We start from the raw sequence: 21,912 nt of genomic DNA, 5'->3' as shown, positions 1-21,912 counted from the left end.
AAGTTGCCAGGCATGCCACCAGTCGGCCATTTTAACCCAATCCAAAAAATAGCATAGTTAAACTACACATGGCTTGCCCTTTAAATGTTAGGGTAGGCAGGTTTTAGCATACGTTAGAGATATTACAGATCACAGGTAGGTAGGACAGACCACAGCATAACATGAAGAAATAACTACAAAGGTAAGAAAGATCACAGCTTATAGTCGGATGATCACAGCATAGGGTGGGGAAAGGTCCTACAAATTAATTAAGCATACATTGTATATATAAATTGGTTAGTAATCACCTAATTATAATGTGGAAAAAATATGGACGTTACTCATGACTCTTTAAACAAATAAATTAAAAAGCAGGTGAAAATTAGAGTGTGCAATTATGAACACCAACACAGAAACAAAACAGTTAGCCATTTTGAACCCGAAAAATAAAATGTGTGATTTTGAGATTATTGGCTTTAAAATAGCTGCATTGTGCCATCTTGAATTGGATCACGAAACAAATTCATGTGCATATGTCAGATAAGATGTATGTTATAAGTTTGAAATTAATCAGTCCAAGCATGCTTGAGACAATGCAGATGTCAATCCACAAGACCCTGTTTTTCAGACTTTGTTCGAACATGGACTAATAATATCAAAATCCTGTTCATGTTGCGACAGTCCTCTTCATTACCGTAACTGCAGAACTAAAATTTGACAGATTGACACTAGACAATCTGTCTATTCTACAAGCTTTGTAGGTACTGGAGATAAAATGTTTAATTTCCCAATACGCAGAAACCAAATGATGGCCTGCCTTCAATCGTAAATTTACAAAAGGTATTGTTGTATATACTCAATCCCTATAAATCTGCATTATATTTGTAGTCAATCAGCTGTGATCATCTGTAAATTATAACTTGAAATATGGTACATACTTCTTGCAGACATGTCACACAAAACGCACACGAATATACAGATCAGTCCCTATGTACAAAACATTTTATTCTGCTGTTTCATTTGATCAAAAATAAAATGTGAAAATATTTTAAACAATATAATCTAACAATCTTTGAATGAAAAATGTCTACAAATAGATAAATAGAAATGAACAGGTGAAACATGCGGTCTATTTACAGTGTTATGAATTGCTATAAATACACCATGGAACTAGGAGTTGACTGGATATAAAATTGTCAGAAATTGCTGCAGAATAAGAGTTTGATCAATTTCCACCAAGACTTATTTTGCGAAGACATCCAAGTCCTGTACAGTTGTATGTCTATAGTAGTCAAACAGAGAGTCATGTAAAGTGAATACATTGTATCCATTGAGCAAAAATTACGATCAAGGTCAATGAAGTTGGCCGTAAAAATATAGATTTACAGGAACTCAAGAACTTACTTACTTACGAGCTTGCAAAATGAAACATTGATATAACATTCCATAAGAATTCCTAGTCAGTATGATTGGTCAATGCACAACCACCTGAATGCAATACATAGAATAACACGTTTTTTTTTTTGGTCCAAAGAAAAAATACTGGCAAGATGACCCAATAACATGGTTCTAGTTTTGATTAACCTGTGCTGTCAGTGGACAGTTTTATTGCACGCTTTGCTTTTTAAGAAATCAACCATTAACACAGTTTCATGATTATAATGAACATATTCACTACCTCTACATGGAATATACCACTACCACAAAAATTTGTCCACATACGAATAAATATTGCAATGGCCCTTTCTGAAATCCTAAACAATCCATCTACAAATCTCTGCTATGGCAGAAATATGTGGTATACTATTTCACACATGAATTATACATACATTAGTATCAGGACCAAATCCCTCTTTATCTTCCTCAACAAAACAATTATTTCTTATTGCCATTAAAAACACCATGGAATACTGTGTCACTGGTAAATAAGGCTCAAATGAAAATATAATACTGTAGAATACTTTATTTTTGCTTGGAATTTATTTTCGCTATTTTCGCTGAAGGAATGATTCTGTGAAAATAAAATCCAGCGAATATACTTTTTTTCCTATATTTCACATTAAACTCATCAAAAATCAGCGAAAATTAATTCTAGTGAAAATAAAGTATTCTACAGTATCAATTGCGTATTTCACCTCACATAAATGCCATGGATTTGCTAATGACATTGTCATCATGGGTGTTTTAACCCTCTTTTTCTATTGCTGTAAGAAGTGCCTGAACAAAGACAAGTGCATTCAATTCATCTGAATATGAATAGCAGGGTTTGGGGCAAAATAAGTACATTATCCACTGACAGCACTGTGTGGTATACCCGTAAACCCCTACTAATAATATAAGCAACCTCTTATGCAAATAGTATTACATAATTCTTGTAATAGGACATAAAATTATGTAGAAAAAAATGAAAAACTAAATTAAGGAGAAGAGGGCATACCAGCAGTAAAATGACCAGATACATATCAGGTATGAAATAGTTCGAGACTGTGGCAGAACTTGCCAAAAAAAATCAGACTCACTGGTTATTATATGGAATTTTGAAAGCAGAAAATAACAGTGTACCATACAAAAAGGGCCAGGACTTGAGAAATATGTACAAAATCCTACATAGCAACAAAACTGAATGCATTATGCATTCATGTATTAAGAAAAAAAATATAAATTCCCTGAAAAAGTTTGCCGACCAATGCATGCAAATAAAGAATATTTACAAATAACAAACTGATCCTTGACCTGAAATTACAAATAAATCACAACCCCAAAATTTAATTTAATTTAATTTAAAAGAAATTAAGCTTAAATACAAAATGAAATAAATAAATACATTGCATAGTCATAAACATCTGAGACGTGAAAAACCCAGGAAGTATAAATAGTTAATCTGTACATTATTAATGAATTAGTAACCCTGTATTATGGACTACTATCAAAGAATCAGCCTTCCGCCTTTCTGTAGTTTTAGTATCTTACTGAGTCTTTGCTTGGCTGTAGCCATGCCTTTCTTAGGTTTTCTTGCTGTAAAACAAAAAAAATGACAAGAATTGTAAACGAGAAAGCAGGGATTTATGCCTAGCAATGAAATTTACAAATACAATTACCCGGTATCTGTTGAGAACACCAAATACTACTTACATTTTCCAGACTGGTCTTTGAGAGCACCTTTAATAAGTGAGCCTGGTGCACTACTAGACAAATTGAGTTCACTATCAAGTTCATGTTGAAATGCATCTGTACCCATGGAATGACTGAGGTTTAAACCTGATGTGGATGGACTAGGTTCAAGTATAGGATCACTACAAGGCTTCTCAACAGACTTTTTTCTTATGTATTGCCTCTTTGGTCTTGGCTGTGAAAATAAATATTAACATAACATTCAGCAAATTAACAGTAAAACGAGTTTAAAAATACTACACTATTTTTGTTGTTGGAAATGTGTACCATATTAGAAATACAAAATACTAAGGCAGTGTGCTTCTCCCAGCAAATTTCTATACATAAATATTTGTTGAAAATATGTTATATGTAAGTCACAGGGAGGGTCAAATCATGATCAAAGAGAATGGTAATTGAATGGTCACACTTAGATCTTAGTCTAAAATGCATAAGGACATGATATAATATTTACCTGGTTGGCTAACCTTGCAGCAGCTTCAGCTAAACCCGATTCAACATTCGGTTTTTTAGCAGCCTCTCTTACTGGCCTGTCAGGTTTCGGACATGATGCTACTAATTTAGCTTTGGGATTCCATGGTGCATCAGCTGGATCTCTCCTCGGTTTCTTGGATCTTGATTTGAATAATGGACCCTCGTCATCGTCTAGGGTGGGATACACTGTCAATTAAACAGATACATTTACTTACTACAGTCTTTTGTTAATTGCTGACTTTTTTGCATACTGTGAGATTTCATTATAACTAAGCTGAGAGATTTAGAAGCATTTTATAATTCATCAAAATAAGGTCATCTGAAGGACATTGTAGATTCACAAGAGCAATGTAAGAATACCATTAATAAACAAGGAAGCCATAAGAGATAGTAGACCCCCCCCCCCCCCCCGTATTACATGTACTGGTTGAAGAGTTATATATGCAGTAGCGTTTAATACACTTGTTAAATATGTTGATCAGAATAAAGCATTGTTTTTAGGTCTATACCTGCAATAGTGCTCCACATATGATATGCATTTTTAATTCAGTTAAATGGCCATATATGGTTATCAAATTACATTGATCATATTGTATGCCCAATGTCTTCAATAAAACAGTGGTTGAATATCTATCAGCAATAGTGCTCCAGATATGATATTTATGTAATTTTGAAGAGATCACATGATCATATATAGTTATTGAATATTCTAATTATTAGATGTATCTAATGTCTTCAATAAAACACTAGTTGAATTTCTATCAGCAATAGTGCTCCAGACAAGATGTGCATATTTAAAGAGATCACATGACCATATGTGATTATTAAATATGTTGATTATATCCTGTACCTAATGTCTTCAATAAAGCACTGGTTGAATGTCTAACTGCAACACAACAAACGGATGTGTGAATTGATTATAAAACTAATAATATGAATTACTATAAAACATGTTGAAAAAGCGACATGCAATTTTAGCGAATTGTAGTAAAATGACGTAATAGCGAAATGTTGATTTAGTGAATCTCTCTTGTCATTGTTGATTTCCTGTTTTCACAATACTTTCTGTCGCGTGCCAAAACAAATGGGCAGTTATCAACTCTATAAAAACAAAGAATCAAAGAAAGCTTAGAAAGAACTCCCATGTGCTGAGAGTATTGGAGACACATTAAATATAATTTGAAATTACTTAGCTGAAAACTAATTATGCAAATCAGAAAATTAACATGAACAGATTTGATTGTAAAACTAATGAGGTCTGCGCAATGTAACAAAAACTCTATGTACCAAGTTTAATTGAAATGTGATTAGAACCAAAAAATTATGAATTATTATGCTAATTGGGGAAATAATATGAACAGAGTTTGACCCCAAACTAATTAGGTTTGTACATTGTCCTAGAGCATCTTTGTACTAAGTTTCATTAAAATGGAAATTAGTACTTTAGATATCAGTGTGAAAGCTTAAAATTGGTTAATTATGCAAATTGGGTAATTAATATGTACAGATTTTAACCCACAATTATCCAGGTCTGTCTATTGTCCTACAGCATCCATGTATAAACATTCATTGATATGTGATGATTACCGTAAAAACCCGCAAATAAGCGCCACCCTCAATTAAGAGCCACTCAGTGAAAATTTGTTACATTTGACCCTCCATTAAGAGCCACCAAGAGTTGAGTGGTTTTGTCAATAAGAACCCAGAAATAAGTGCCAGCCACCCGGTTGTTTACAATCAGGCTGACACAGAGCTTATCGTGCCTCACTTCCACCTGCATTGTTTATTGCCCCATAGAAGGGTCATGGCAACGTTTGAGGGATCGTGACGTAGCTCCGACTGTGAGAATGTAATGATTACGCAGCCCACTCTCGCTGATCGTGATTTTGGGTTATTTTTTGCATTTTATTTGAGACGTTCGTTTTTGGATGATTCGAGACAAAATGTTCAGGGAAGTAACAAAATAACTGGCATTAGTTTGGAAAGGACTCGCTTGCCGAAAATAATCAAAATTGAAGTCGAATGGATTAGTTCCACAAACTTGTGCGATCAACTTGTCTTACAGCAAAGTGAAGTCTACGTGACCCGCCTGACCCAAATATTTAAATTAGCTATTTGTGAGAATTGAAAATAATCTGAACTTGTACCAATCAGAAAATGCCTTGTAACAGGCCTGGGCTTTCGTGAATGATTTCGTCTCTCCGATTGGTCACAGGAAATTATTTTTAATACATGTAATTGTTACTTTCTCGGTATCGTTTCGTATTTGGTTATATAGGGGTGGGGCTATAGTTTGACCCTGTTTGCGTGGACTGTGAAGTACGTGAATATCATTATAAGCTGGCTTGATTATGAAACAGGAAATATAAACCAAAGCTGTACTGTCAGACGTCTAGCGCAATTAAAACAATGCCCAAGTACCCAAGCTGTACAAATCTATAGAAAAACGTGTTTTTATTTATTGTTTTTGCCATAAATACAAGTGATTGGGCATCATTTTTATCATTCGTTCCATGCTTCCTTTGCAAGTATGTCCTCTCCTGTCGCTGCTGGTCAGATCAATTCTATCCGAAACTATTTTATATTGTCACCAAATCAACCACCACGCCAGCCACAGCCACGCAAGTTATTCCCAGTTTTCAAGAAAAAAGTTTGCTGTACCAAACTTGGTAAACAATTGTACAAGTGATTCGAGTGTTGGGTCAGACACTGAGAGTGCTACCAAATCCGACTTCAGGCATCGCTACGCATTGTCAGTGAAACGTGACTTCAGGCATTGCTACACATTGTCGATGAAACGTCGAATCGTCTTATTTATTTGACATTTGTTATTCCCATAACAGTATTTTTACAGAATAAATTAATTGCAATGATACATCATTAATAATTACTTGTCTGTTTTGGTTGTGTGTGTGTTTGCCTATCCCCTTCCCTATTTCACAATGAAAAACCGAAAATTGACTAATCATTATGCAAATTAGGTAATTAGTATCCACGGATTATTACCAAAAACTAATCAAAACCTAGCATTAGTTCAGAAAATCTATGTACCAAGTTTCATCAAAATCCAATGAGTGGTTGTTTAGATATCAGTGGAACAGTCATGGAACCACTAAAAAATAGCTAATTATCATGCAAATTAGGTAATTAATATGCACGGATTTTTACCAAAAACTAATCAAATCTGCGCATTAGTTCAGAGCATCTATGTACCAAGTTTCATCAAAATCCAATGAGTGGTTCTTTAGATATCAGTGGAACAGTCATAGAACAGCTAAAAAATAGCTAATTATCATGCAAATTAGGTAATTAACGAGCATAGATTTTTACCAAAACCTAATCAAATCTGCGCATTGGCCCAGAGCATCTATGCACCAAGTTTCATCAAAAACCGATGTATGGTTCTTGAGATAGCAGTGGAACAGTCGGACACACATACACACATACACACACACACACACATACAGACAGACACACTAACTGCAAAGACTCCCATTTTGTGCTTCGCACATGGGAGTCAAAAACTGTCAAGTGTAATTAGGAAGCGCCCCAGATTTTTATGTATACAAATCCTCTAGCCTTGGCCATTTTGAATTTATAAGAAAGTCATTAGCGACATCTTGAATTAGCGAATCAGTTCTCTCGCTAAATTTGCTAAAAAGACATGCTCGCGAAAAAGACATGTTTTACAGTAATATTTGAACACAACATTTGTTGACTATGTTTTTCATTTCATTCATAATCACCACATTGTTTCATTCCTGGAAGCTGAACAATGAAGTACAACATTGCGATGCTAGATCATAGTAAAAACTAACTCTTACCATATTTAGAATCTTGAAAACAAGTTGGAAGACTATCTGGACTATCCTCTAAATCTGCATATATTCTCTTTGGTTTGGATGGTGGGATATTCATAAATGAAGATAATGCTGTGGAATGTGGCACTGGGCTGCTAGAATCAGGCACTGTTTTCGGTAAACTCATAGATAACATACCCTGTATAGCATCATGAGTACTGGGCGATGCTGGTTGATTCCTACAGCAAAACATGCGTATTTATTAAAATTGTAACCTATGTATAAATTAATATGTTACCATCTTTTTATCATACAAAAGGACTGCAACATATTGTTGGACTGACTGACTGTAGGACATACTGTTAATAAAACATTACAGGGCATGCACTGACAGAGTGTCACTTACTTGAGTTCTTCCTCAATTTCGGCTATAGTGAAATTGGCTGGCGGAGCAGAAGGCAACTCGTATTGACTTGCTTGTAACAGGTCATCTATACTACCAACTTTATTAGGCACAACAATAACACCTGGATAAGGAGGTGGTGGTCCTCTATCTGAAGGCATCAAATCATCTCCAGAGTCAGAGGGTTCACTCTGTGTTGTTGTATAATTCTCTTGAGAACTCTCCTGAGTAGTGGTAGTGTCTTTTCCATTAACTATAATAAAAACAATACTACAGCTGAAAAGAACAATTCAACGTGATCTGGCAAAAATAATAGGAAAACTATAACTTGCAGTATAACTCAATGTTTCAATGTGAGCTCACTCATCCGACTTACATGATAATTTTAACTTAAGTGATCCTGGTCTTGATGTTGGCCTGTCATCATCCACAACAATCTCTTCATTATCGCTGGAATCAAGTTCACTGCTTGTGCTAACCAGTGGTTGAAACTGACCTTTTTTTTGTCGCATAAGACTGGGTGAGCCACTACGACTAAGAAAAAAAATTAACGCTGTGAATTTATTGTTTTCCCTATCAAATTTAGATATTTGTACAATATATTATATATATATAATGGTGTAAGAAATTTACAATATATATTTGTAAACTTCTAATGGAAAACATTTAAAATACAATCATATCAAACAGGAGATTTAATAGATACATATGCATAATCACTTTCATAGTCTAACTAAAAAATCAAAGAACTAGTTGAAGATGACAATTCTTTGTATGTACAACATGACGATTAGCATATTCGAATTGGCAGCCATTTGCCAGAATGAATGTTTTGGGGCTTGGCAACATCACATGCATACAAACAGGCAATAGTGGTAATGAACATGGTGTTTATATCTAGCTAAGTTTGCCTCTATATTGCTTTCCGAAAAACTACAGAACAAAGTTAGCACAAAATTCTTGTATATAAATGAAGAAATTCACAAAATGAGAAATAAATATGTCTTACCTAACTATTTTACCATTAGAAAGTACAAGTTTTAATCCTGAACTCACAGGAGGAGTTTCCTCTTTTTTCTCATCAACCAAGGCACCTGGTTTTGGAATGCGTACTTTTATTGCCGGTTTCATTTCTTGAGGTAGTGCTTGATAAGGCTGATGATAGAAAAACAAATTTAAAGTTCAACACTAAACACAAAATGTCTGTGTATTAATCTATGTCTGTGTATAAACTACATGGTTTTTAAAATATCAATGGTAAGCTAATTATTATGCAAATTAGATATTTAATATACACAAATTTCAATTAAGATTCAGACAGGTCTGTAGATTACGTACGGTAACAAGCACATATGTACAAAGTTTCATTTAAATTTGTTGAGTATGTCTCGTAATATCAGTGGAGCAGCTAAGTTCGAGAGCTAAGTTTCATTGGAATCAGTTGGGTAATTCTTTAAATTTAATAATTGTTTTTTTTTTATATCAGAGAAACAGACATACCGGTACATACATACAAGATAACGACAAAGACTCCCATTTAATTATACAGGAATGCAAGTGAAATAAGTTACCTCATGTACTCTTGGGGCTACAACCTGAGCAGGCAATCTGTGAGATAAGTGTTTAGTAAGTGGCAATTTCATTTCATTACTCGACAGATCTCCAACCACATACTGTGATAACTGCTGGGACATTTCTTCTGATACTTGTTGTAATTTCTCTTGAGTATACTGATGCAGAATATTTAAATCCATTTGTTGCTTTGGTGAGGGAGCAGTCTTCTTCTTACCCTTTTTCTTTTCCTTCTTTTTAGACGATGACTTAGTCTATGATAACAATTACAAAATGTGTCAACAACATACAGGCTTAACATGAGAAAATGTTACAAAATGCTCAACACACATTTTTAAAGATCTAACCATATGAATGCTCTTATCTAGACAAGAGATACAGTTATCAAGGCACATAGATGAGGTGGTGCAGCAGAAAGTAGTCACTGTGATCTTTGCAATCTTTCTTATGTCTATTTCGTCATTTGTTAATTAGGGCTAAAAATGTATTATGAGTGTTATTATTTTTTGATTGGCACCACACATAACCTAAACAGCCACTGGTATTTTTTGAGGGAACTAGTGTCTTTTATATGCATCTAACTAGCAAACCAACACTACAATGGCAGAAATTATACCATAATGTTACACTCTGGATCAGCATGGGAAACAAGAAATCTATGAAGTCTGTCAACACACTGTTTTATGATTGATATTAAGCAAATTTTTTCTGTTTTTAAACTATGCCAGACATAATGGCAAACCACACAATAACAAGCCATGTATGGCACAGTCCCTGTTAGTTATCAAATTTAAGATATATAGTTTTGTTTATAGTAATATAGTTGGAACATAAACATGTCAGAGATATAGATACAGAAGCTGAACAAAATGGCCGCCAGTCAGCCATCTTGAAACAAAATGACGTGCATCAAGGTTTCATAATGTTCAATTTATGTACCAAGTTTGAACAAAATCCATCCATAAATCCATTGATGTACATATGTATAATATTATGTATGATGCGTGTTTGAAATTTGAATTTAATTAGTCCAGGCATGTCTAAGATATAGGTCCGGGTGCACGAATGGATGCATGGACGCACACACAAAGGTCAATCCATAAGTCCCCGTTTTCGGATTGTGTCCGAATGGGGACTAAAAACAAGGGGATTTTATTTGGGGCTGAAAAAGGGTTAATTTGTTTTAGTGTGCACAAATTTTTGAAATATTTTGCCATACATAATAAAACTGGCTATGTTGAATATGGGGATGATATCATACATGGATGGAGAATGTAATAAAAATGTCAGAAGCTAAAGCGTAAAAACTCTCAGTTATTTTGTATTTGAGCTTACCCAGACACTCTACAAAACAGATAATCAAATGTTGAAATACTTACATCAAACTGCTTCAATTCTTTACTGAGCTCTTTGATTAACGAGCTATAATTGATTGTCTCTGGAATTTCATGTTGACGTTGTTTCAAATACTGAAATGAGAAACACATGATGAGAATATAATCAAGAGAGATGAAGAAAGGAAATCTAAACTTGAATAGCCTAAGTAACATGACAAAATGCAATACATAGGGAAGATTAAGGGCAACACAGTCAGTTAAGATGTAGTGAAGTGAAGACGAATGTAAACCAAATCCTGATGCGACAACTAGAAACAGGACTGAAGAAACTAAAAATCCAGATAAGATGAAGGATGGTAGAAAATGGGAAACTAAAAAAACAAAAACTGACAGCACTGTACACAGCGAAAGTGTTTTAAATGCATAGCTCTATACATACAGCAAGTCTTAACACCCCAAAATAGGGCAGTGTAACAGAAAGAAAAAATAAAACACTGTAGAGATGCGAGGAGACGATGTTGCCATTATTTCCCAAAAGGTTAACTAAGCGGCCAGCCCTAAAGTTACACAACGCCTGCCTGCCAGCCTGCTAGCCTGTGCATTAACCATGATTAATATTGCACAAGTTAATAACATGAACATGACTTACAATAGTCAGATCTTTTGGCTGTCAGATGATCATGTAGTCAATAATTAGAAATAAAAGGAAAAAAAAAAACAATAATGAAGAACAGTTACTTTCATCATCTCAAATCCAAATGTTAGCTATGATTTAAGTAGTGTTTGTGTAAATAGCAGTGAAAGTAACAGAACTACATATGTGTGTGTTTATTTGTTTTTTGGGGGGAGGGGTAGATATTAAAAATATTTAACACATGCAAGGATCCGAGAGGGTTATTTAAATGTGGTAGTAAGACTGACTCTGTATGTAAATCATGCAAGTAATAACGTAACATCTTCATCCACACAGTAAACAATCATTAGAACACATGTCATCAGCAGTCACCTTACTTTAAAAGCAGTACATACAAAATGAATCATGTGGACAGCCAAGCTGAAAAATTGATATTTATTTATTTTAGTGCAAGCAGCAGTATTACCAATTGCAATAAGCAATGTTACCCCAGCTACCTCTGTCTGTTTTTTTTCTATTTCGCTACCGAAAAATAAACTTCAGAACATTTGCTATATGGTCCTGTTCAACCCACTATAAATTTGCATAACTCGACCTTTAGCCTTTGTAAAAACATCCAATCATGTAAGACATGATGTCAGTACCAAAGGTCACCCACTTGAATAATTAATAAATTACATGTCCGTATTCATAGTCAACTGGTGGGTGATTCAATGTTGCAGAATCATGTAGGTGTTTGCTGTAATTGTATTTCAGTTTGCTCTATAGAGTAAATCTATGTACAAGTCTTTTCATTGTTTAAGTCTAAAAGTGTTTGAGTAAAATATTATTTACTTGCACCTTTATCGTGATGAGATGTTTTTTCATACCCAAACAAACAACGAGAAACAAATGAATTTTGTCAGTGATTGCATCAAATATTGCATTTTAATTTTCATGTGATCGCAGGAGCAATGCACACTCTGAAATGGAGACTCCCAACAGATGTACTACGTTATCGGAACAAACTCCCAGGAAGATCAGTATTACTACTGTTGCATATGTTTATGCAGATTGTGTGTGTCTGGTCAACTTCTAAAGTCCAGCATAAATTTATTCAAACTAAACTGAAACAACCACGATACTAAGTCATATATCATGTACCCCGGTATGCTGAACAACTTCCCACTTTGGCTGGAATTACAATGAAAACTTGTTGTCACGCCTTTGCTGAGGTAATAGGGACAACTTGAAACTTTTTAGAAAATGATGCAAACTCTCTTGAAATGGTGTGATATCCTGACACATTCATCAACCATTGTAAGTATCCGACTTAAAGAGTCAAACGAGGTGCATTAACTCCGCCACGAACTTCCACCAAATGGTGAAGTATTTCTCAAAACAAACTAATTTTCCACCCTGCCAATGTTAAAATTTTCGCTCATTGTGTGGTATAATCAAGTGAAATATAGTACAGAAAGTTATTAAAGGATTTGATTTAATGCAGACACGAAGTTCCCTATTTGTGAGACTTGCTTGGCGATGGTGCCAATTGAGATTTTGTTTACTTCTGGTAACTTATACAAATAAGGGCGTTTGAATGAGGTATAAATAATTGACTCATTAAAAATGTGACCAATCAATGCGCCATGTCCAATTTCAGAAAAAAAAACAGACGGAGGCAGCTGGGGTATTAACAATGTGTGAACTAAAAATGAAATGAGGAAAACAAATCAAAATGGAGATAGAGACTATATACAAACCTCTTTTTTCATTGTCCAGCTTCTGAGGGCAGTGCACAGTGATTTAACACCTTTTAAGAGATATGCTGGCGGCTTCTTTTCATCATCTCGATAATCTGTCAGATGCAACATTCAGATATAAACACATATTCATAACTATCATGCAATCAAATATTATCAATATTAATGTTTGCAGGGCATGTAGGAGAAAGATTGGAAATGCAGACACTTGTTAATGTAGAGTGAACCCAGCACTGCATTTTTGTATCAGATGGTATGATCACGATTTCAGTAAGAACAAAACTATTGAGTTGAAACAATCATTTCTAACAAATACAGTCAAAAATACAGCTTGAATATAAATATTACATTTAATTGCTGGCATAGAGACATGTTTTTTTTCACATTCTCGATATATAGATTGTAATGAGGAGGGCATCTTTACCTTTGAATAATTCTTGAAAGTGTTTGGCAGCATACCACATAGTTGTTTCAAACCATGGAAATTGAAATCTTTCTGGTGTCTTTACACGTTTTTCCAATTCATGAATTCTGAAAATAACAAAAATTATACATCTCTATGATGAACAATGAGAACCACAGAGGAGGAACAAAAAACCCTCAGGGGTGTCAATACATATATATGATTGAAATGCATCTCATGCTGGCGAAAACAACACAGTATGACTCAACATTAATGAAAATGATGTAAATAACCTGTACTCACTGTATTTGTAATCCTATGTCATAATGGTGTAAGAAATTTCCACCAAATACCATTGTATCCACCGGTGTAAATACTGCATGTATCCAACCTAAAAAGGACAAAAATGTTTGTTTCCAAGTGAACAATGAAAGATGGAGATAGATTATAATTAAATATTGGGGGAAGTATTTAGTATATTAACTACAAACAGTGTTAGGTATTTTAAATGGCATAATATTGTGTTCATATCTATGAAACTGCATTCTGTACATCGATGGATTCAAGTTTGATTAATGATGAAAGAATACCAATTCATTACAGCATGTTGCATTTTTACTGATGTGTAGATAATAATTCTAGAACATGCTATGTATAGTTAAGGAGATTTAACATGAGCTCAAAGCACACTACCGGGGTATATGTGTACTGAAATTCTTCATTTGGTTAAAAAATACAGGACCTGTGAAGTAGATGTTATGGCATCATTATTTTCTGCTTGCAAAAAGACACTGTACAACTTAGGCAATATTTTGACTGCTACTGAAAGTAAATTCTTGTCTTATAGTGTCATGGTGATAATGTACTTTTATGCTGCCTAATCAAAGTTGTTAGCATGGTGTTTTATCATGTGTATCACGATTGTACAGCAACATGTTGAACTACTGGCATAACTTGCATTTCTTCGCCTAGGCGAATGTACAACAAGGATCCACTCATTGCAAAATGTTGATGCGTCTGATTTGACGATGATGATTGATGGTTTGTGTCATCCCTACTTAGAATTTCTTCAGTGTTGGTAAAGATTATTTAATTTTATCTGTTTCACAACTAAAATAAAAGAAATGCTGAAGGTTTTGACTATATGGATGACACATTGCCACCCTCACTCAAAGAAGCAGAGAGCTGATTGCGAGCGACCAATGCTGACTGACACTGACAAATCCCTGAACACAGGTCCCTTGAAACTACAATAAAATAATGTAAACCCTTTATCAGAGTTGCTGTGACTTGCTGTCTTTACGACTTTGACAAATTTTCATTGCAACAAACTTTTTCACTTTTTAATGGTTTTGAGAATGTCTCACTGACATGCTCCCTTTGAAAAAAATTATGAAATGCAATCAATGCATAACCTAGAAAGAAAATCTCTAGAACATTATAAAACACACATTACATACCTGTTGGAATAAACAATGTCTGTCCCTGTTTCACAGTTAATTTATAACATCTATCAACTTGATCACCAAAGAACATTTCACTCTGCTGTGATGAAGACACCCAATTTTCATATAAAGTCAAATTAGACTGTGTGGGCTCTATAATATAAAACACCTTTTCACCCTGCAACAAATAACACAACATTATTTCAGTCGCTTTGATATCCCCAATCTGGAATTATTATGAACATCTCAATAGTGTAAAACTAGTGACTCACTCTAAGCACATGGTACCATACAGAAGTACCACCAAAGTCAATATGAAAATCTGTATAGCTATCTTTGACTCCCATCAGGCAGTATTTTTGTACTTGTGGTTTGGTATATGGACAATCCTCTGGCAGCTGATCGGGCCATAGATTATTAACCCAACATAACTGTCTAATTAATTTGGGTGATATTACAATTTCAGCTAATCTGTAAGGAAAAAAAAAAATAGTATAAGAAATTTTGGGTTGTAATTATGTTCAACTTTAGTACAGAATAGAGATGAAATTTCTTCACAATTTGCCAAGTTATATATATGATTTATAGTCTAATTTAGAACAACAATCGGTATTCAGCTGAAATACTTTGATTTGAAATACTTACTTTGTATCAGAAAATTCTAAACTAATAACATTGTAAATTTTATTTCTGACTGGATTATTGAAATAATTTCTCCACTCTCTCATTGGCATTTTAAATTCCTCTTGTTTTGATACATCAATGACATGTACTTCTTTGGCAGGACCTTGTGATGAAAGAAAGAAATGAAAATGTTTATTTATGTGAGTATTTGAAAAGGTTTTATCTCTAAAAGTTTTAACACGTTGTATAATGGCCAATTTAAATATTGTGTCACAATAACTTATTTGAAAATAAAGTAACTTTAGAAGTTCCAAAATTTCTCAAAAATATTAGACCAAAATGACTCTGAAGGGCATATACATTGTATGGATAAACTAAATAGTCTGTAACTATATACTTAAGTCTAGCTACCCCTTCTTTATTTCAAGATTTGAAATCTAAATGATACAATAATCAAACTTCAGATTTTATGTCAACTGGTTACAATTTTAAAGTAATACAGAGTGCATTACTTACCCACACATGCATCAACATCATTAACACTAAAATTAGGAGGAGTTACTACCAAACCAAGCCCTTCTTTACTGTTAATAAGGATTGGTTTATTAAAACCATATTTGTCAAAATAGTCTGTAGTCAATTCGCTGCCATGTAGGTGAATTATGATTTCTTCAGCAGAGGGGAATGTTCGACTTTGAAGTTCTTTCATAAAAACTGGTGTTCCAGTCTGTACTGGCTGTGAAAAAATAATATGTCAAATGATAGCATTCAATGTAGAATATATGAATAATGAATCTGTCTCAGCTTTAGAGTAACAACCTTTGAACAAACTTATTTGTCATACATTCAAGATTATCACATTTTTTCTTGTATAAAGCCTGTATTCGATGATTTAATATTTTGAGTATACGCTAAATTAATATTATCATGTATGTGCACAATAACGTTGAATAAAAACTATATAGTATATTAATATACGAGTGAAGACACCTCACAGTACCATGCAGTAGACCTGCGGCATGTGCGAAATTGAACGTAAAAAAATGGACAAATAAGCCATGCATGGCACAGTCCCTGTTAGTTATCAAACTTAAGGTATACAGTTTTATTTATATACCAGTAGTAATATTATAGTGCATGCTTATCCATGTGTGCGTTTCTCGATTTATTCATATTTGAAGTCGTTTCATGCTCAGCTGGATTTCACATCACAATATATGCATCTATATTACAAAGAATCACAAATCAATTTACATAAGCCACTCATGTAATGGTCACAAGTACACTATTATCAATACCAACGCAAAAGAAATCGCAGCATTAAGTTGCAACGTATACTTAATAATGATCTCACATGGCAAACCAATCACAGTGTTTCTCTCCAATTTTAAAATCCGAGGTGTCAATCCAATTAACCCTATATAAAGGGTGCTTCAGTGTATGTTTTTGTGTGTGATTGTATCTTGATGCCAGATCTCTATATCAAAATAAATGGTGTACTAATGGTGATCAGAAAAACAAAATGACATGCATCAAGGTCCAATCTATGAACAAGTTTAAGCAAAATCCATCTGTAAACAGCTGAGATCCGAAATGCTAAAAGGTTCAAAGGTTTTTCAGCACAAAAATCGCCACCATTCAGCCATTTTGAATCAGATCGTGAAACATATGTGTATTATGTATGGTGTATGTATGAAGTTTGAATGTAATCGGTCAGGAAATGTCTGAGATATAGATCCGGTCGCACACACAAACGTATGCACAGACTGCATCTGAACAGGGACTAGTAAAGATCGTAGCATCATAATGGTAAAAAAAAATAGCATGGAATTTGACAAATTAGCACGTATTCTGCGGGTATTTCCAAGCTTAATGTGCTATACATAGTTAATGATGGTTGATTTTTTATTAATAAATGATATTTCGATGCCATATTCCCTTCTGAAAGATCAGCATTTCGACACTGAAAATCAAATCGTTTGATTTTGACATTCGGTCCGTGCCTTCGACGCAATACACAAGACTAACAGTGAACGGAAAATCACCTATTAGGCCGTCACTTTCTTTTTCATACATTTCAATATAAAGTATGTCTTCTGCTAATGTAATACACAAAATAAAAGACTGGCCATTATACAGCATATCTTTTGTGTGGTAAACAAGACCTAATTGAAGAAAGCATGTGACCTCAAATAACCTGAGAGAAGCATTAGCTGATCCAACAATACATATTAATTTCACCATCTGCTCTGTAAGGTTTAGAGTATTTGTTATAACATCCAGCAACACCTGTCTTTTTTCCCCAAGTGTATTTCACCTTTTTTACAATTTGCAAAATATACAAATATTTCACAAACCGATAGAGATTACCGAAATTCAAATTTTGAGCTTCAATAAATTAAAAGATGCTACACAATGCAAGGAATAAAGATTATGGTTTTTCAGTCATCTGTAAGCATCAAATGTAATCAGTAATTTTTGTCCTATTTTGTAGAGAGAGTGAAGTTCAGGAAAAACAATGAAAAAAGTTTGTACCTTATTGCCTGCATCTATCTCTGAGTAGTCATGTCTATGCCAATTTCTTCTTGGTTTCACTACAATAAATAAAAAATCAGATACTGTTTAAATTATCCTACGTATATAATGGCAGCTGTATGTGACAAATGCGGTCCATGGAAAAAAACTGAACTGTTAATCATCATTGGAAAGCAATCTTAAAATATGATATTTAAATCTGCAGGTGGTTTTACACTATATTTTCTTGAAACGTGGATAGAAATTACAATAATGACATAGTAGATATCAAATCTATGACCTTACATTATAAGATAAATATAAATCAGCTTGAGTCATTGTCTATGTAGCATGTACAAAACATAATTACTAGCAGGTGTTGGGTGCCCTTTGAACTGTATCTGCTAGAAGGCTAAGAGTGGGATAAATTACATGCAGATTTCATAATGTTGTTAATTGCCATATGTCTACCTCATTCTGTACAAGAGCATGTTCCAGTTCTACACTGTGAACTTAAATGGGTTGGTCTGCGAGACAACCTAACATGAGTGAATCTATAAGGACTACCAGGGTAATATTAGGAAAATGTAAAACAAAATCTTGAATTGGATCATGACATAGATCAACATGCATTAACAGACTCAGACTATAAGACAATTGTCTATGGCCCTAACTGGACAATTTGAGAAATACATGTAATGCTCTACATATATAAAATGTACGTTTTTGAACATTTTTAGATCAAACATAGCCACAAGTGGCCATTTTGAATATGATTGGGAACATAAATAAAAAATTATGTATCAACTATGTACCAAGTTTTGAGGGGAAAAAATGGTCAATGAACTTCTGCAAAAACGTGACAATTGAAATCCAATCTAGACTAAGTTCAGTCTAGTGTAATACATAGAAATGATGTAAGGGGTATTTTGTGTACTTAATGTTTGATAATTGATATTGAAACAATAAAAATAGTATTTTCAGATGAAAATATTATGAGGAAATCTACTATGTTGTGTAATTATAGTTTGATGATAGCATCAATCCACTATCCATTTAAATGACACTAAAAATAAAACTGAAACACAATATCAATGAATGCACAATTGTTATTATGACAAAGGATTATGAAATGTACACAGACGAAAGCAGACAGCACATGGCATGGTTCATTGACCCTAGTCACTCAACAATAACAAAGTCCAAACAAAGCAAAAACCAGTTTCATAAAGAATTACTGGTAAAATATACCTTTCTTTCATCAAATATGTAATTTTGATAGATTTGATGGTCTGTAATTTTTTTAAATTAATAAAATACAGTTTTGTAAAGGAAATACTGTGGTTAACTAGAATGTTATATTTACTGGGATTCAATTTAAACATTACTAGTAAACAGCAAATATTAAGTGAAAATAAAACCCAGGAAATAATTCAACCATCACATTACACAGACAATGCTTAGGACACAGTATTTCAGGTATAAACAATATATAAATATTATCTATACACAATACAATGTACATCAATTATTTTGTGAAATATTAATTGAAACTACTGTACTACAGGTAGTTGTATTTATTTATATGTAGTGAGCTCTATTATATTATCCAAAATTATAGGGTAGGTAGGGAAGTAGGGGACCCTGCATTTGTGTTCAAATTCAGTATGTCTCAAATGTCAGCATATGAACATGAACTCAAATACCGGTACACAAATATCAAATACTGTAAATTACTTTTTTTTCGCGTAGAATTTATTTTCGCTATTTTCGCTGAAGGGATGATGAAAATAAAATCCAGCGAATATACTTTTTTCCTATATTACACGTTATACTCATCAAAAATCAGTGAAAATAAATTTAATACAAAACGCCCAAAAAGCCTTTTCAGCGAAAATTAATTCCAGCGAAAATAAAGTATTCCATTATCTTTTGAGAGAAAGTTGAGCAATTCAATTTTATATAAAAAAATATATAGTTGGAAGCCTATACAGTCTTACAATTAACATGTGGTTGTTATATCAACTCACTTTTTGGTGGTCCATGTATTCTTGCACAGAGCGGGCAGTGATATTCTTCCACATCTTTAGACTGGTGTTCACTGACACCAACACAGCTGTAATAAAGATCACAAATACTTAATGTCAAACATGCTCACATAATAACATATAAATAATAGATATTATAAATAAATTATGGAAGACCTACAACTAACAAAGTGAATATAATTGCTGTACAAGTCTATATGTACGTAGCAAATAAAACTTCAATCACACTAACCATTTTTCATTATCGAATAATTATTAGATTTTGTTGTCATAAAAGTGCTGTATTTACACTATTAGAAGCTTATCAATAAAAGCACCTACAAATCAATAAATTATAAGTTTACAATAGTAAAACAATAAATTACTCAGCTGCACTCATCCGCCATGCATTGCCTCTACATATTAAAGTATAATATCATAAACAAGAAGTCAACAAGTTGTGTTTAATTGACAAATTCAATTTTCTGTAAATGTTTACACCAAGGGTTCGCATGTCTACACATCCTGGTAAACACAGTTGGAGAATTTGTTGAGTTTCCATATGTGTCTGTTTGACCTTAGAAGAATAAGGTCAAACAAACATTTTTTGTTTCATTTATGTTATAATAATGTATAATATTTTGACATGTCAGCAACCAAGACATCATTTCAACAACTAAGATTGCAAACACATAATACACATAACAAACAAAGTTGATTTAAAAAGACAGGTGCAATATTAAATTGGTATTCAATCATATACAATAAAACAGAAAAAAAAACATGAAAATGTATCGATCGATGTGTTGTAGTACACCACATGGGATTTATTATGATTTCAATCTCATTAAGAGAGCTATTGTGTACCTCTAGCTTGTTTAGTTACGAACTAGACCTTGAACTGACGACCATGACTGCGAATTGTAGACACACTTGATCAACATTCAGACGTACGCGAGCATTAAAGGGCTTGATCAGCTGAATGAGAAAAACAAAATAACGAAGCTCTATGACCTTGACACAGATGCCGGCACTTTATTTTGAACTGGATCTTCAGATCACCTTGAGGACTACAATTTTGACAAGATATGGTTAATTGCACGTTACACACTTTTTTCTGTGGCGCGCTACTGTAAATAGTGCCGAAATAGTGGGACAAAGGAAAAAAGTTTTCTCGTTCAAAACACGGGACGCGATGCCTGAAAACCTACGCTGACTCAGTCACTGGCAGAACAAAGTGGCCCGTACTACCAACGACCATAGTTCCACTTCAAATAAATAACATTTTAACAAACTTCGCCAGTAGTTAGAATGTCATATTTACCTTCCATGAAACCAGTCCTTACAAATATCACATTCGATCATAAAGCGTGTAACATCATAAACTTGTCGACAGATGCAGTACACAGGAACAGACGCCATATTGAAAACGCAGCCGAAGGTCGATCATTTCTCGCGAGAGTCTCGAGATACGGACACTCAAATAAAACATTTTGTTATAATGTCACGAGAAATCAAATTTCCGAGAATATCATTGTAGATATGCTAAGTATGCCAAAATACTTTCTAATGTTTACTGGATATCAAAAATAAACTATATTAAAGTTTTTTTTTTTTTCAAATTATCGTTTTATGATATGCTGCTGCCACCGCCACTCGCAATATGTATATTATGTTTTAAATCAATCTTATGAATTGCATGGCGTGTATATTTTTTCATATTTTATATATTATATTTTTAATTAAATTATTTTTTTTTAATTTTTAATGTTACAATATTTTTTATT

General features: G+C 33.6%; 1 protein-coding gene across 2 annotated transcripts; it reads right to left on the bottom strand.

Moving 5' to 3' along the window:
* Positions 1–963: 963 nt before the first annotated feature.
* LOC102807922 (histone lysine demethylase PHF8-like) lies at positions 964–21,568 on the bottom strand. 2 transcript variants are annotated; one of them, XM_085497074.1, is made up of 20 exons: positions 21,450–21,568; positions 20,129–20,214; positions 18,120–18,178; positions 16,101–16,320; positions 15,606–15,747; positions 15,233–15,431; positions 14,976–15,138; positions 13,819–13,906; positions 13,537–13,643; positions 13,113–13,207; positions 11,386–11,403; positions 10,779–10,868; positions 9,399–9,653; positions 8,837–8,982; positions 8,204–8,361; positions 7,831–8,080; positions 7,449–7,663; positions 3,605–3,810; positions 3,112–3,325; positions 964–2,994 (listed from the first exon to the last, which is right to left on the bottom strand). In XM_085497074.1, exons 1-20 carry the CDS (start codon positions 21,545–21,547, stop codon positions 2,906–2,908), a joined length of 2,898 nt encoding a protein of 965 aa, XP_085353200.1. In that variant the 5' UTR covers positions 21,548–21,568; the 3' UTR covers positions 964–2,905. The 2 variants fall into 2 exon arrangements, with proteins under 2 accessions (XP_085353200.1, XP_085353201.1); XM_085497075.1 differs by lacking the exon at positions 11,386–11,403.
* Between the last annotated feature and the right edge of the window lie 344 nt (positions 21,569–21,912).

This window comes from Saccoglossus kowalevskii, chromosome 3 (genome assembly GCF_978046115.1).
Source record: "Saccoglossus kowalevskii chromosome 3, keSacKowa6.1, whole genome shotgun sequence".
NCBI classification, from domain to species: domain Eukaryota; kingdom Metazoa; phylum Hemichordata; class Enteropneusta; family Harrimaniidae; genus Saccoglossus; species Saccoglossus kowalevskii.
Note: the sequence above shows the minus strand (reverse complement) of the source record. Positions and strands in the feature narration are given on the sequence as shown.

What these genes read in the sequence shown, in the direction of transcription:
- LOC102807922 (XM_085497074.1), bottom strand. Translation starts at nt 21,547, where the DNA reads ATGGCGTCTGTTCCTGTGTACTGCATCTGTCGACAAGTTTATGATGTT. An exon ending in TATGGTACCATGTGCTTAGA is followed by an intron (nt 15,139 to 15,232) that starts GTGAGTCACTAG and finishes TATTTGTTGCAG; the next exon opens with GGTGAAAAGGTGTTTTATAT. An exon ending in TCTAATGGTAAAATAGTTAG is followed by an intron (nt 8,362 to 8,836) that starts GTAAGACATATT and finishes TTTTTTTCTTAG; the next exon opens with TCGTAGTGGCTCACCCAGTC.